Source organism: Schistocerca cancellata, chromosome 1, assembly GCF_023864275.1.
Source record: "Schistocerca cancellata isolate TAMUIC-IGC-003103 chromosome 1, iqSchCanc2.1, whole genome shotgun sequence".
Lineage (NCBI taxonomy): Eukaryota > Metazoa > Arthropoda > Insecta > Orthoptera > Acrididae > Schistocerca > Schistocerca cancellata.
In genome coordinates, this window is record NC_064626.1 from 555,997,907 (window position 1) to 556,015,651 (window position 17,745).

At 36.8% G+C, this 17,745-nt stretch overlaps 1 protein-coding gene across 6 annotated transcripts in view; it reads left to right on the forward strand.

Annotated features, from left to right (window-relative positions):
• LOC126180702 (phosphatidate phosphatase LPIN2) overlaps positions 1–17,745 on the forward strand; it is a 305,215-nt gene that overhangs the window by 270,014 nt on the left and 17,456 nt on the right. For 4 of the 6 annotated variants that reach the window (XR_007536691.1, XM_049924713.1, XM_049924716.1 and 1 more), the window contains 6 exons: positions 2,531–2,790; positions 4,928–5,134; positions 5,294–5,444; positions 5,575–5,806; positions 14,651–14,895; positions 17,369–17,518. Coding sequence is in view for 5 of the 6 variants with exons in the window: in XM_049924713.1 (XP_049780670.1) it covers positions 2,531–2,790; positions 4,928–5,134; positions 5,294–5,444; positions 5,575–5,806; positions 14,651–14,895; positions 17,369–17,518 (1,245 nt within the window). In the remaining variant the exon portion in view is untranslated. The remainder of the gene's footprint in view (positions 1–2,530; positions 2,791–4,927; positions 5,135–5,293; positions 5,445–5,574; positions 5,807–14,650; positions 14,896–17,368; positions 17,519–17,745) is intronic. The other 2 variants (XM_049924715.1, XM_049924717.1) reach the window with 2 other exon arrangements.

Here is a 17,745-nt window from a genome sequence, read left to right on the forward strand (position 1 = left end):
CTGTGTTCTAGTTTTTGTTACTGTTGTATGATTCCTTTCATCAGTGGTGCACTTGGTGGGTCTGGGACCCCAGTGAAATCCCTTCTGCATGAATTGTTCTAATTTCAAACATTGTCTACAACATTCTGTGATATATCCTCCTGTGGACGTTGCATGCATGAAATGGTGTAGAGCCATTAGAACTAGTATTTTTGTTAATATCGATCCATTGGTGTTTTTGTAAGACAGGCAGTCAATCATTAAAAGATGTTCACAGATGTAATTGAATTTACTGTTATGCTCTGTGAAGTAGTAGTGTATAGCACTATTTTATATTTGTTATGTTTCAGAAAAAATAATTTCTGCATGATTGAATTCAAGCAGTGCTTTATAGTTTTTGTACGCATGTAATTGATATAAATGTACACATTTCCTGACTTTATGAGATTGAGTTTATTTTTCCCGGATATATTAAATAATAATTTATAGTGCCAGACTGATTGTTTCATTTAAAGTAGTGTAGAATATTTTATTAATTATAAGGTTGATTCATTGCTAAGCACCTGAACTAGCCATAAAACTCAAAATTTAATTTGTTTTGGTATTAGAAAGAATTGTAGCTTTTCATTGTGTTGGTTACTGCATACATTCACAATACTTCTTAACAGTGATATGCACGATTGGGTTGTAATAGATTTTCCATTCTTTTTGCTGAATTGTGTTAAGATTTTTGGAAATATACAGTTGTTATAAAAACCACAAGCAGGTCACCATAAGTATATTTTACTGTCGTGTTTCACAGTTTGGTTTTATGCATTTCCTTCTGCTCATATCTTCACCAACTATAATTTTCTCTTTCTTGTCTGACACTGAGCAAGTTGGTGGTGTGCCAAGACACTGAACTCTTATTCAAGAGGATGACAGTTCAGATCCCTGTTCTGCCATCCACATGTAGGTTTTCTGTGACTTAATAAATCACATAAGATGAATGCTTGGATGGTTGCTCTGAGAGGATGGGCTTCCATTCTTTCTCAGGCTGAGGTTGTGTCTGTCTCTCAAGACCTTGCTTATCGGTGACAGTATATCATCTCATTAGTATCCTAATCAGGTTTCATTTTCACATGACTAATATTCAGTCTCTGCTGACCTTGCATTGCAGATGAACAGTACCATCATTCTGTCCACTAACCTATTGTGGAGCTGTTGCTAAGTGTTGATGATCGGAACAGAGCTGAACTTGGAGATTGGGGGGATCAGTCTTCAAATTGAGTATCACTTGTGATTTTATGTTTTTGTTAATGCGAAGTGATTTCTTCACCAAGTTCTGCTGATGTCAAGGTGATTCCTTCACAAAGAGTCATACCCTGTTTAATAGCATGATATTTCTGGCAATCAGTGTAGTTCATCTATAATGTTCTTAACCTCAGAGCCCTTTAACATTTGTTGCGCTCACTCCTGCCAAGCTAAGTCATACTTTTATGTGTGCTATGTAAAACGTGTGTTCTTACTGAAATGCTTCATCTCAGTTGGTTTTCTCAGAAAATTCAATGTCCTTTAAAACTACTCAGAAGTGTAGAGTTTATTATCTACATAGAAGGATTTTGTGGCATGTACAGCCTATGAACTAAACATTGATCACACTTGTTTCTGTTACTGTGTTCAGTACTAGCAATTTACTCATAATTTTTGATGCTATCATTCATGTCCATGGACAGAAACTGACCTTAATTCAATGGCAACCATCCAAACTTGTTTTTGTGGTTTTCCTAAATTACTTCAGGAGAAAGCTGTGGTGATTGTCATGAATCTGGTGTAGCTCATTTCTTTTCCTTCTCTTATCCAATAAAGCAAGTGCTCAGTAACTAATTACCTCAGTGTCAGTGGGATGTTTAAGTTCAATACTTCTCTTCCACCATGAGAGCAACTTCTCACCATACTGCTCACTGTTCACATGTTTCAATCTGAAGAAATAAAGCTGTGCGTCTAAAGACTGTAGGTTGTACTTTAATTTTGTTTATATGTTAGTAGTCAGTTTTTGAAATTTGTGTATGAGGATGTAGATACAAAGATATTGTTTGTCTATTAAATAGAACGAATTTTGGAGTTGCAGTTTCGTTAGTCAAATGTTGTACAGAAACACAGCAGAAAATGTGAAATTAACTTTCCTGTTCAGTTTTGCAATTGATGTATTCAGTGTAAGATTATTATTGAGGTAATTTCCTTCATTTAATTCAAGGTGTGGATGTGTTTCGTACTTTTCATTGACTATCAAGTTAATGTTTTACTTCAGCTGTTTAACATCTTGCCATACTTTCTAAATGTTTCGTTCATTCGTTAAGCACAATTTACTTATTGTTAGCCTTCTCTGCATCAGCTTGCTTGAAGATAAATAAAATCTGTCTCTTGAATTATAGCGTATGAATCATCATCATTTGCATTTACGCATTAATTTATTTATTAAGTGTGTTACTATGTGTTACCATTATTTTCTTGACTCTCCCCATGTGATTAGTACAGTTAAGATGGTGACTCAAAGTTTGATGTGATATAGCCCACAGGACTCACGTCCCAGCTCTCCAGTGCAGTCAGATACAGAGTACGAGGTCAACAGACAGTCAAAGGGTGTTAGTACGGAAGGATGCCTCAGCCAAGATGAACATGGAGTAATGCAGCAGTCATGGCGATGGGGAGAACTGCCTTCCCCACCAGCCAGATCTCTGTCCACACAGAGCCCACGTGTGATGACTAAGGAGAAGCCCGACCTGGAGCCGGTATCTTCTAGTGATGAGGATGTCCAGAAACAGCAACAAGGTTGGTCTCCTGTTTCATGTAATCATTTAAAATTCTGATATAGTTAATTAAATCTAGAACAACTTTCCTTTGAGCTGGTGTATATCACAACAAATTGCACACATATATTATCTGCAAATAATACAGAAACTGTGCTGTAAACAAAGACTTTCTGTTTCGTGTTACAACATAGTGATGTTGTCTTCAGTTTGTTGCTGTATGGTGACACCTCTCGAAGTTCGAGCTGCCAGTGGTCTGTGACCACTGTGTAGATTTAATGTTAGGATGAACCTTGATAAGTTTCACTAAGGCCAAAATTGTCCATGACCACTTATTCACAGACCTACATCTTTATCCGCACTCTGCAAACTACTGTAGTGTAAGACAGAGTGTGCTTCCCATTGAACCACATAGTGGGCTTTCTTCCCTTTCTGATCACATGTGGAGTATGGGAAGAATGACTGCTTAAATGCCTCTGTGCAGGAATACTTAGGATGTTACTGTATTTACATAAATTCCTTACTTGATGCAGTCTCTAATGTTAATGTACCTAGTGTTCTGACATAATACACAGTTTACAGAAAAAATTACTGAATTAAGCATTAAACTGTATGAATGGTCAAAGAGGACATTGAAGATGGTAGTTTCCTTGGGTTTTGGTGCCACATCACAAAATCAATGACTCAGTATTTCGATAATCGATTTCTTTGCCATCTTCGGGGGAGAGAGCTGCTGCTGAGTCCAGCTGAAAACTTATGCTGAGGCTGGAAACTTGTCCTAAATGGGCCATCGTACCATACACAGCATGTACGCTGCCCACCACTGGTGCTGCACATACGAACAGGCTTATGGTGCTGTTGGGAAAGTATTTAAAGTCATAGAACATTAAAGGTGATTATTATTTGTTGTTATAAGAAGATCACTGCTATGTGAGGAATTGCTGAACTCGATATGAAATAGATAACACAATATCAACAAATCTTTTATAAATTGGGAACAAGTAAAGAAACAGCTTCCATGTTGCAAGAAACTCAAATCTGGATAATTGACCAATAGAAACCTGGAATGCGGTCTAAAGATTATACTATGACAAGTTATCCAATGGTGGGTGTGTTTTATTAAGGAGAATGAAGAAAGTATACAACCACAGTACCTTCTTGCAGATGTGAACCATGGTGGGGGTTTTGTGTGGTCATATCATGATTTTTCAGTCCATCAGTCGTGTTACACTGAGAGCTGTAGACTAGTTTGAAGTGACTGAATTCATTCAATGTCACCGATATTTTTCTATTTTTAGAGATGCCCAATGTGGCCTCTGTAATTTGTTGCTATTTATATATTTTCTTGAAAACAAAGGCAGTTGAAGATTTGCTCCTGCTATATATCTCGAAGAATGATGAATGTTTCTTTGTGAGAAATTACACAAAACCCTATAACTTCCATTCAGGATCTAAAAGCATCAGTTACCTGTATGTCAGATTGTTTTTGTTATCAAAGATACATTTTACACTGAATTAATAGATGTTGATATTTTGCCAAGAACCTTAGGTACTAAAGAATTTATGTAGTTCCACATGTGTGGCTGACATTTAGCTTATTGTTAGTAGTGACAATTTTAGCAACTACTTTTGAAAGGAATACTGTTCCTGCTCCTCTGTGAACTGAAAACTGACTTACTGTATTGAAGTGTGTTTACACAGATGATACTCCAGCAAAATAATTTAAACCTTGGTTATAAGTGACCTAATATACACATTTAAAATTTTTGTATAACAGGCATAGATTGTCATATTTGCATTTTCTCTATTCTATTAAAATTTATGTTAGGACTCTCTTGGCTATATTTAAAGAGTGCACAGAAAATTGTACTCTTAAGTCTAATGCACATCTTTTCTCTACAAAGTAAGCTGCTGCTTGGTGGATGGTACTGCATCTTCTCATTGCTATGCAGGCTGTGGTAACAGGTTAAAAATAAGTTTACTAACAAATAAAAATTGTAGAAGTAATTGGTAAGGCATAAATTAAAGTGATTTTTCTGGTGCCATAGGATTTATAATGGGCATGCTTGGGGTAGTCTTGCCTGGGGGTGTCAGTTGCATGGTTATTGCATGTAGCTTTGCAGCTATTGCAACATGGCGAATGTTATGTGGCTTTGCAGCAGCAGAGGCAGCGCAGAGGTCCATGCTGAGTGGCATGTTCAGTTTTATGAAGAAGACAAAAAGGATTCGCCACAACCCAGAGTCTGAAGGAATCTACTTGTCTGATCTCAATATGGATGAACTGGACCCTGAGGTGGCTGCCCTGTATTTTCCCACGTCTTACAGGCAGGGCCCCTCTACTGCTGCTCCTCAACATCTTCAAGAAGGTATATGTTGCTGATGCTGCTTATGGTGGCTGGGCTTTATTAATGAATAAAAAAAAATTGCTGATGAGTTTATTACCACTTTATTCATACAATAAACATTTTATTGTGTGGCGGACTATAAATACTAATTAAGCTAATAACTTTCCTCTTTTTGTTTAGAACAACAAGAGAGGCAGAGAGAAGATGATGCAGAGTCAGGAAATGGAACGTCTTTACCTCAGTCTCCAAACAGTGTTGAAGGAGCAGTTTGTGGTCCAAAGTCTTTGGATAGTGATTTTGATGAATTGAAACACTCAGTTTTTGAAAAAAAGTATGTATTCTAACAAGAATGCTAATGAAAACTATGGATTTACATTTAAATTAAATTTCTGTTCATCGGATTATGCAGAGTGAGCTTAATATTTTTTTGCTAAGATATCATGTTTACTGTTCATTTACAGATCGTATGGAGAAATATCCTTGTCACTTTGTGGTGGCCTATCAGATGGAAGAAAAGGACCATCAGAGGATGCGTTTCTACAGAATATTATTGCATATGATGATATCGTTAGAGATCCAAAGATTATTGAGAGCCCAAATTTAGTTGTGAGATTCAATGGAAAGTTCTACAACTGGAAGACAGCTTGCCCAATAGTGATGTCACTTGTAGTTTATCAAAAACCCCTGCCTCAGGTTAGTAAAAGAATTTTGTTGATACCTTTCCACATTGTGAAACATTGTTTTGTGACCTTTTCCTATTTTTAGTTGTTACATTATTCAGAACTAAATTTCTCTAAAGTGTAAACATACTGTCTTTTAATTCCATTTCACATCAAAGCATTTGGTTTTTACGTTAGAGAATAAGCATTCTTAATAGAATAATGTACTTCATTACTAATGCATGTGGAATATTGTGTGGTTTGACTCAAAAACATATCATACATTTATGAAGTGTCGATTAGCTACTTTCAACTAAGCATCAGTGTCAAGCACATTTGTAACATCTCCACAAGTGACATCAAATGCAAGTGTTACAAGTGTGCTAGACAGTGACGCTTAGTCGAAATTAGCTAATCACATGATTAAATTAACATTGCATTACAGCCTACTTACGTTTATTAGGCATCTGCAGGCTGTGGGTCCCCAAAAATACAAAATTTATGAAGTTATCTATGAGTGAGCTATGTGCTGTTACTGTTATCATCCTGCTAAGGTATTCCTTCAGCATACAATTTATTCAACACTGATGTCATTCAACAACAGGCTGTCATCCTGATTTCACTTTATGCATGTATGTGTAATTTTTAACGTTATTTTTCTGGTGGGGTAAATTTCTCCATAGGCATGCATAAATGCATAAATTAAACAACGCTTGTTTGTTTGAGGAAATTTAGTGGAGCCTTATCTGTTATTTTGTGGTATAGCAACAGTATTTCTCACAACTTGTGGTTGTTCCTCATTTCATAGTAGCTTGTTCAGTGTGCATAGTATGATACTTTGTCACAGAGAAGAAATGACCTGCCAGCCAAAACTCACTACACTCGCATACACTATTGGAGTCTTCCTCACTTTTGTCACATAATCAGAGCCTATGATTAATATTTGTTGCTAATAGTGAGACTGGTTCTTGAATATTGCTCAAGTGTGTGGGACCCATATCAAATACAGGTTGTATACGCCCCAGGAAATTGGGGGGGGGGGAATCCAAAAATTTTTTCATTATTTTAGTTATCAGTTAAGTTTTTGTAATTTTGACTGGTAGAAACTGATACTCTAGCAAAGAATATTACTGTATCCCGCTTCTGCAAAATAATACTGTGGCAATAAAACAAATGAGAGGAAAAACATAATAAAACATTGGTTGCAGAGGAAATGTGAGTTATTGCTTCAGTTGCTGAAGTAGAAACCATTAAGGCTTCGTACTTCTGCTATTTTCATTCATTAATGTCATATGCTATTATATTCTGGGGGAACCAACCTCTCGCAAAGAAAATTTTCACTTATGGTATCCATCACAGGCAATCTTGAAGGTGCTTGTTTCGAAAGATGGGGATACTTGCCACTTCCACACAATATATCTTTTCCTTGTTGACCTTTGTCTGTAAAAACCCTTCTGTCTACAAAGATATCTGCCAATTTCACGACTGTAACACAAAAACCAATGACAGTCTGCACATTGAACTGAAAAGCCTCACTATGGGTCAAAAAGGAGCTTATTACTCCAGCGTTAAGTTGTTTAATGCTCTTCCACCACACATCAAATGCCTTCACAAAAGATTGCCAGCATTCAAACTAACTCTCAAGGAGTACCTGATATCTTTTTATACAGTTGATGAATATGTATATTCGCATTGTGAAAGGACAGCTCAAGGTAAGATGGATAGTTTTTATGACGCACTCAGTGATGTAGTTGTTAGAGTAAAGGACAAGGACAGTGTTCTGCTCATGGGTGATTTTAATGCCAGGATTGGAAATTGAACAGAAGGGTATGAAAAGATTATGGGTAAATTTGGAGAGGATATGGAGGTTAACAGGAACGGGAAACAACTCTTGGATTTCTGTGCCAGTATGGGCTTAGTAACCACAAACTCCTTTTTTAAACATAAGAACATTCACCGGTATACTTGGGAAGGCAGGGGAACCAGATCTGTCATTGACTATATAACAACAGATCAGGAATTCAGGAAGGCTGTGAGGGACACACGTGTATTCAGGGGATTCTTTGATGACACTGATCATTATTTAATCTGCAGTGAAATTGGGATTGTGAGGCCGAAAGTGCAGGAGGTCAGGTCCATATGTAGGAGGATAAGAGTGGAGAAACTTCAGGATAAGGAAGTCAGGCACAAGTACATAACAGTGATCTCAGAAAGGTAGCAGTTAGTTGAATGCAGTCAATTACAGTCATTGGAAAAGGAATGGACAAGGTACAGGGACACAGTACTAGAAGTGGCTAAAGAATGTCTTGGAACAGCAGTGTGTAAAAGTAGGATGAAGCCAACAGCTTGGTGGAATGACACAGTCAAGGCAGCCTGTAAAAGGAAAAAGAAGGTGTATCAAAAATGGCTACATACTAGAACTCAGGTAGACAGAGAAAGTTATGTTGAAGAAAGAAACAAAGCCAAACAGATAATTGCAGCATCCAAGAAGAAATCTTGGGAAGACTTTGGAAACAGGTTGGAGACTATGGGTCAAGCTGCTGGGAAGCTATTCTGGAGTGTAATTAGCAGTCTTCGAAAGGGAGGTAAGAAGGAAATGACAAGTATTTTGGACAGGTCAGGAAAACTGCTGGTGAATCCTGTGGGTGCCTCGGGCAGATGGAGGGAATATTTTGAAGAGTTGCTCAATGTAGGTGAAAATACGATCAGTAATGTTTCAGATTTCAAGGTAGAATGGGACAGGAATGATGATGGAAATAGGATCACATTTGAGGAAGTGGAGAAAATGGTCGGTAGATTGCAGTGCAATAAAGCAGCTGGGGTGGATGAAATTAAGTCGGAACTCATCAAATACAGTGGAATGTCAGGTCTTAAATAGCTACACAGGATAATTGAAATGGCCTGGGAGTTGGGACAGGTTCCATCAGACTGGACAAAAGCAGTAATCACACCAATCTTTAAACATGGAAACAGAAAAGATTGTAACAACTACAGAGGTATCTCTTTAATCAGCGTTGTGGGTAAAATCTTCTCAGGTATTGTTGAAAGGAAAGTGCGAGTATTAGTTGAGGACCAATTGGATGAAAATCAGTGTGGGTTTAGGCCTCTTAGAGGTTGTCAGGACCAGATCTTTAGCTTACGGCAAATAATGGAAAAGTGTTATGAGTGGAACAGGGAATTGTATCTATGCTTTATAGATCTAGAAAAGGCATATGACCGGGTTCCTAGGACGAAGTTATTGTCTGTTCTACGAGATTATGGAATAGGAGGCAAACTTTTGCAAGCAATTAAAGGTCTTTACATGGATAGTCAGGCAGCAGTTAGAGTTGACGGTAAATTGAGCTCATGGTTCAGAGTAGTTTCAGGGGTAAGACAAGGCTGCAACCTGTCTCCACTGTTGTTCATATTATTTATGGATCATATGTTGAAAACAATAGACTGACTGGGTGAGATTAAGATATGTGAACACAAAATAAGCAGTCTTGCATATGCGGATGACCTAGTTGTGATGGCACATTCAATTGAAAGTTTGCAAAGTAACGTTTCAGAGCTGGATCAGAAATGTAAGGACTATGGTATGAAAATTAGCATCTCCAAAACGAAAGTAATGTCAGTGGGAAAGAAATATAAACGGATTGAGTGCCAAATAGGAGGAACAAAGTTAGAACAGGTGGACGGTTTCAAGTACTTAGGATGCATATTCTCACAGGATGGCAACATAGTGAAAGAACTGGAAGCGAGGTGTAGCAAAGCTAATGCAGTGAGCGCTCAGCTGCGATCTACTCTCTTCTGCAAGAAGGAAGTCAGTACCAAGACTAAGTTATCTGTGCACCGTTCAATCTTTCGACCAAATTTGTTGTATGGGAGCGAAAGCTGGGTGGATTCAGGTTACCTTATCAACAAGGTTGAGGTTACAGATATGAAAGTAGCTAGGATGATTGCAGGTACTAGTAGATTGGAACAATGGCAGGAGGGTGTCCACAATAAGGAAATCAAAGAAAAACTGGGAATGAACTCTATAGATGTAGCAGTCAGGGAGAACAGGCTTAGATGGTGGGGTCATGTTACACGCATGGGAGAAGCAAGGTTACCCAAGAGACTCATGGGTTCAGCAGTAGAGGGTAGGAGGAGTCGGGGTAGACCAAGTAGAAGGTACCTGGATTCGGTTGAGAATGATTTTGAAGTAATAGATTTAACATCAGAAGAGGCACCAATGTTAGCACTGAATAGGGGATCATGGAGGAATTTTATAAGGGGGCTGTACCGAGCGAGGTGGCGCAGTGGTTAGACACTGGACTCGCATTCGGGAGGATGACGGTTCAATCCCGCGTCCAGCCATCCTGATTTAGGTTTTCCGTGATTTCCCTAAATCGCTCCAGGCAAATGCCGGGATGGTTCCTTTCAAAGGGCACAGCCGACTTCCTTCCCCGTCCTTCCCTAATCCGATGAGACCGATGACCTCGCTGTCTGGTCTCCTTCCCCGAAACAACCAACCTATAAGGGGGCTGTGCTCCAGACTGAACGCTGAAAGGCATAATCAGTCTTAGATGATGATGATGATGATGATGATGATGATGATGATGAATATGTGAAAGAAAATGTATATAATCACTAAATTTGTAAGTGTTGTAAACTTAGTATACTTAATTTTATTTTGAATGCTATCATAGGCATATGACAATTATTTATTGGTATTCCTGTATTTCCGTAGGAACATTTATTTTATCTTGACTCCTGTATATATTACACATCCTTAACATGTGAAACAAAAATGTTCTGTTTACTGAATGTGCTGTTATTTAGCTGATACCTTATTTACATTGTATCTTTTATTTATGTAAGATATATTTCAACTGTGTACAATCTGACACATTCCATATCATAAATATATTACCCATCCTTAACATGTGAAACACAATTTTCTGTTAATTGATTGTGCTGTTGTGTAGTTGATTTTTATTTTCAGTGTATCTTTTCCTTTTATTTATACAAGTTACGTTTGAACTATGTAGAATCTGACACGTTCCATATCCTTACAATTCACTTGCTACCAGGATCTATGGAACATGAAATGAAATAAAATAAAATGGGCATTGCGGTAATTGCACGATGAATCGGCTCCAGGAGGGCAAAGGTGGTGTACTAGTTTTCCATCAGTTGACAGTCTGTGGAAGAAGGTAGCCCATACTGCCTGCTTCATTTTCAACAAATTATCAGTATTATTTCTAATGGCCATCCCATAATACTGCTGTAGTTCGTCAGTCATTTTGTCTGTCAGCCTGCCTTTTATGGTTTTTCCCATCAGAAGGTTTCTTTTCTCTCGAACTTTGTTTCATCTTCCTCACCCTGGCGCCCATCCTCTTCTGGACATGACCAACACATTACAGTTTTGTGATCTTCTCGCCACAAGGCTGATCGTGAGTGGCTACTTCACTGTTCTATGTTTTTTGAGTCTCCATCACCTAAGAACTTGGTGTAACACATTCCCCTTTCGTTCACAGATAGACTAAAAATTTCAATAGCTGCAGAGGCCTTGATACCACTACTTTTTCCTTCATAATTTCTGTCACAGATGTGCCCTTCTTCCTTCCCTGATGTTTGGTTATGCCCTTCTTCCTTCCCTGATGTTTGGTTAAAATCTGGTAATCTCTTACCATTCCTGTACCCATACTGGTCACTGTAGCAACAGAATTCATAGAACTGTAGTCACACTTCTGCCAAGTGCCATCAAAAGCTACTGGTATGTCAGTCATATGATCATTTATTTCAACAGCTTCATTTTCAGGACCCGCCATTGTCTCACATGTGACAGATTCCATAGCAGCTCCAGTAAATTCCACATACTTGTTGATCTTACAAGGTGGGTGTGGCATATTCGTCACGGCACACATTGTTTCTACTGAAGTGTGTCCTTTGCCAATAGCTCTCAACCCATAAAACCATCTAACATTTACTTCAAAATAATTATCTTTACCGTATCAGAATTCCAAAATGAATGAGTGTATTTACAACTGGCACAATTAATGATACGCTTCCTGGCCCTCCACATATTTTACAACACACACATTCATCTAATATCCTTGTTAGGATGTGTAAATCTGTCAGAATATAACCTAACCTACCATTTACATCACTTTCGTTTTGAGAAAACTGTTTGTCACAACATTTTATTTTAATCTTCACAGTACTAATCGGTGTTTCTCTAGATAATGATGAGTTTGCCTGTATTTCATTGTCTGTAACTTCACACACCACATGCTGAACACAATGTTTTCCTTTATTTGAAAATCTATTACCATGAAACCCACGTTTCTTAAAAACACTTCGTTTTGGCGTCATACTTTACTTTTTGAGAGATTTACCAATACAAATGCATAATTTAACCTTTAAAAGACAGAAATCCACAGCCTTCTATACAAAATATTACTAATTTTATTAGATTTTGGAGTAATGCATGTAAAAATTTTAATGTTTTCAACTGGTGTAGATTATATTTTAAAAAATAAAATGAAATACTTCCCATGTGAGTTTATAAGTGATTTATATATCATTTTATTTGGAAGATTGCAAATTTTATAATGAGATAAAATCCGAAAACGTGAAAAATTTTTTTTTCTCCATTCTAACTCCCCGTAAGTGATGTTGCTACTGGCTGGCATCACCTCATGTTCTATACTCTGAATATCTGCTGCTATTGGCTGGCGAGATCATGTGACCAGAGATATGATTGGCTTACAAAAGAGCATCACAATCTCAGTTTCGATGCTTTGGAAACTCACATGCTGTGTTTGGTGGAATTCAAAGCTATACTTTCAAAATTTTGAAAATATGCGGTGTACATGTTGCTGTACATCAGGATCTTTTCAGGACTCTTTTCTTTTCTTTCTTTTTTTTTTCTAAAGTGGCGGCAGGAAGATCTATGCTGGTGTGTAAAATGTTAACAATTCAAAGGATTGATAAGTTTCAGAGTTCCTTGGAAAAGTATGCTGTTACTTATTACTGAAAAAGTGTATTTTCACCCAGGAAAAACTGTTTTTAACCAGAAAGTCCGGGAATTTTTTTCCTTGTTCATGTATTCACCCTGAAATAGGACTAACAGGGGATATTGAACATATACAAAGAAGGGCAACATCAATGGCCATAGGTTTGTTTGAAATGTGGAGTGTGTCACAGAGATAGTAAAGGAACTGCACAGAGAGACCTGAACACAGCAGATAGTGAAGGGATTAAAGGGGAAGAATGTTGAAGATAGCTATTCTGAAGAAGAATTGAAGTAACTATTCTGAGGGAGTCTATTAACAAAGTTTCAATAACTGACTTTAAATGATTACAGTAGGAATATATTGCAACACCCTGCATATCACTCACATAGGGGGATCATGAGAATAAAATTAGAAGCATTAAATCATTTGTCCCGCACTACATATGTGAATGGAATGGGAAGAAACCCTAATAACTGGTACAATAGGACATATCCTCTGCCATGCGCTTCACGGTGGTTTGCAGAATATAGATGTAGAAATGTGAACTGAATGATGGGGGCCAAGGCCAGCCAAGGTTGAAAAGGATGGAACACCTAGAAAGGAGTATTTTTGAGCCCTATTATCAGTAACACATGATCACAACAGTCCTCCAAATTGAAGCTCAGGTCTCACATCCTAAGTTTTTCACTTTATTGAGATCATTTCATGTGCTTAGAGTCATTAATTTTGAAAGTGAGTTGTCATTATTGCCCCAAATTGTTTGAAGAAAATAGAACTACTTCGGATATTCTGCATATTTTAATACATTGTCAGAAGAAATAAGTCTTTAAGCTGCCATTTGCCAACCTGACTACCTGCTGGGAATATGCTGTACACTCAGAATTTCATCAAATTGTGACCAAAGTCATCACACAAGTTGCAGCTTTCCATTCCAAGCACCACATGACTAAGCAAGTCAATAAAAAGCTTACAATTTTCAAAAGTAGTAGTGTATACTGTTTACAACATTTATACAAGTTCAGATCTCTAAAAAGTTTGTTGCTTTATAGGTACCCAATTTGTGCACAAGTTCGATTGTTAAACGTATCTTTCTATAAATGCAGCAAATAGAGCAGTTACAGTATTGGATTGTAAGGACACAGACTTTTAACATAGTAGTTTACCGAATTTATAATAACTATTCTAAAGATCGCATACTCATATGACTATGGAAATGAACATCGTGAATGTTGGTCAGTATCTTGTAACAAACATTTTGCTAGCAGTGAACATGAAACATTCCGTTATGGACTCAAGCCAGTTTTATTGTAAAAATGTGTTTTTAATTACATTTCATTACATTTAAATACAATTAATACAGAGAGACTTCCTTTTGAGGTAAGCTTTGTACAGTCTCATTTATTGACTAAATGGTGAAACTGGCTTACAAATGTATTGCCTATAAAAACAATTTTTCATAACTAACATGTACTTGAAGCACTATATAGTATTAAATTTTTAATTTTTCTATTTATTCTTGTTTGATGATTCCAAATACTTCGTCTTTCTTGTCATAACCTTGTATTATTCCTGTCAAAACCAGGAGAACTGCAATTGGTTTTTGTTATGAGCACTTCAGACATGTTGTGGTACCATAAATATTAGTAACAGTCTACAGTTTCTATACTAAAATGATCAAATAACTTTACACTTACATGTGCTATGGGCAGATGATGTCTGCAGATCAGGAGAGTAGATCATATTTCAGTTTCACTGGGTAGCTGAAAATGTACTGGAATCTTCAGTTGGTAATTTAGGCAGTAGAAGGTAGTCTGCTCTGTTCTCTGTATCACTCAGTTTCCATTGAAATAAATATGGTTACTAAATTGTTTAACATGTTTTTTTTTCCCCCACAGGAAGTAATTGATACACTGTGTGCCGAGTACATGACAAGTAAGAAAGATTCAAAGCAGTCAACATACTCTTCGTGGTTTTATTGGAGACGTGCAAGCCAGTCACAGAAACGTGATGAAGCTCCTTCCCAAGAACAGGAGTTATCGTCTCCTGAAGCAGAGAGGTTGTCTGATGTAAAGGAGGATGCTTCAGTTACCAGTGGAGAAATGCCAGAACAACTGATAGATACCTCCAGATCGAAACAGAAGTAAGAATTATTTCTTAAAGGTGATGTTTTGTCATTGTGGGCTCATTATTTACAGCTCATTAAAACTTCGCTACTGTGTGTTGTATGTTTGTGACTTAGTTCTTCTCAGTGGATAAGTGCTAGAATACACAATTCCACATGTCCCAGGTCCTAACTACTGTCAGTCTAACAATTGTTTTTGTCTTGTATTACTTTTTTATTGTCTATGATGATGATTTATTAATGTGAGAACTGTCGGAACATTACTTCACTTTCTACTACTTAAAAAATTGTACAATTGCAGTAGGTACTACAGCAAGAAACCTTAAGAATGATCATGAGGTTAACTGTTGTTGGTCCCAAGCCTTGTGGTAATTGTTGAGCCTATTCCTCCACTTTATCTTGCATGTTCCTTAAATTGTGAATCAGTGTAATACAAAATGTCCTTGCTGCTGTGTTGTATTTTTATGACATTGACTATGAAAAATCAACAGTGCACAATAAATCCTTGAATGATAAGTTTCTTACAGTTCTTTGGCATTAATAATGATAATAATATAATAATAATAATAATAATAATAATTAGATGAAGGCATTAATAGTTACAAGAAATAAATTTTCAAATTCAGAAACTCAATAATATAAATACCATATTTATGCAATTATAAGACGAGGTTTTTTCGGAAATTCAGTACTCGAAAAATACAGGGTTATCATACATTCACAAATCAAACTATTGCTTATGAGGTCAATGTTTTTACATTGTTTACATTAAATTCTATCAGCTTACAAATTTTTGTAAAAGTTCTCTTACATGTATGGATACCATATATGTATATTTAGGCTGCTTTTTAAGCAAAGATAATGTTCAACAGTGAAAATCTTGTCCTTCAAAAAAATTCTGAACCCAAGCCAATATTATAATTGATTATGAGAAACTAATGATTTATCAAGTGGGTTGCAAATGAGAAATTTTATCACTTTACACACATTACAATACTGGAGGAAATTGTTATTGTTACTAGATTTTAATCAGCTTTGGAACAAGATGATGACATTCAGATGAAACAACAAGAAAAATAATTTAGAATGAAATATGCAACAAATGAAATAAATCATATTAAACTCACTGTAATTATTGTTGTGAGAATAAATTACAACTGAAGACCTGGTGTGGAGACAGTATAAGCAGATGTCATTAGATTGTGGGCCGATCAAAGTTTGAGAATTGAACTGAATAATGATGGTGATCTCTTACTAAGTATTAGTTGCTGTTGTCACATATGACCTGCAGCCTAAAAGATACTGCCATACATGTTTCACTCTTGCTGAATTAAAGCACTATGGGAAGTTGGAGGGGGAAGAGTGACTCATCTTGGCTGACTACAATGAGTGCAGGGAGGGGAGTGTTGAGCAGGCAGAAAATTCATCGTTCAGCCAACCTTGGGAATGTATACTGCTTACTTTGGCTTTTTGTGAACATCTACTATGTTTAAATTGCAGTTTGCCTGAATCCATTTGCACTTGGAATCGAACTGACTTTAAAATTGAACAGATACTCAACAGTAGTATAAATTTCTGCAGGAGATGAGAAAAGTGTAGATGGGGGCCAGTGGCATGCTTAAGTGTTTTGTGCAGTAATCTTGTGGACACTAACTGTGAAGTATGATGGGAAGGATTGGGAGTGTCAGCTGCTGGTTCCACACAGCCAGTAAAAGAGCAGTGGGCGGATGATATGTTTTGGAAGCAAGAGGCATTGTTAACATTCTCACATCAGTACAGAATCGTAATCCACTTGTATTCAGGGAAAAAAAGCTTTTCTTATGTCCCACAGTAACCACAACCTCAGAAATTGAAATATATTTAGAAGAAACAGCCAAATATTTGTGGCAACAGAGGTAAAAGTTTCACAGCTATCCTGTTAGGATGATAAAAAAATAGTAATTCCACCGATGACAGGCAAAGTAGCAAAAATTGCAGTGAAGATAAAAAGTAATGTAAACAATTTTTTTTATTTTATTTCTCCTTGTATTATCAAATTGTAGATAATCAATAAATGGCATAAATGTAGAATAGATGTAATGTTATCTCTTTAGACAAATCCCTTACATCAATAAAAGTGTGTAATTTTGATTAGTCAGAATTTCTCAAGGAGCCTCTTAAAAAACGGGGTTAACTTACATTCAAGGTTCTTATACCTGGATAAATACAGAGTATGTATCAGTTGACTAATTTCCTCAGTAGCTACAGTGAAAATTTCACAAGCTATTGAGGTGAATAGGTGCTTTAAATACTAATCAAATGACCAAAGCGCGCGCGCCCACACCCACACACACCCACACACACACACACACACAGACAGACAGACAGACAGACAGACAGACAGAGAGAGAGAGAGAGAGAGAGACTGGAGGGTTTACATTTTTGTAAAGCACCGTATACAGTAATTTGTGACCCAATACAAAATCCTAAAATATTACGCATTGTGTTTCAGGAGCTTGAGTGAAGAGGAGGATATGGCAAAAGAAACGGAAAAGCAAGAGCTACCAAAATCAGAGACAAAAGATATTAAAACTGATGAAATAGAATGTTCGCAAGAAGCAACCTTCCAAGAGTTGGAAACAATGACAGCTGCTCAGAAAGAGTAAGTTTCTATCAGGCTTGGGATTTATAAGAATGAAAGCTATACAGTAGGTAATGGGATGGTTCCATACTTAATTTTATAGCAAATTGCATTAAATCAGTTTCTTAAGGCACTATTGTGATTTTATGTGGATTATTGAAGTGTGAACAGTTTAATGCTGCCAATGTAATGTTAGTACTGTGTAACTTTTTTGTAGTAAGTCTGTTTTTACTGTCAATTTTCACTGT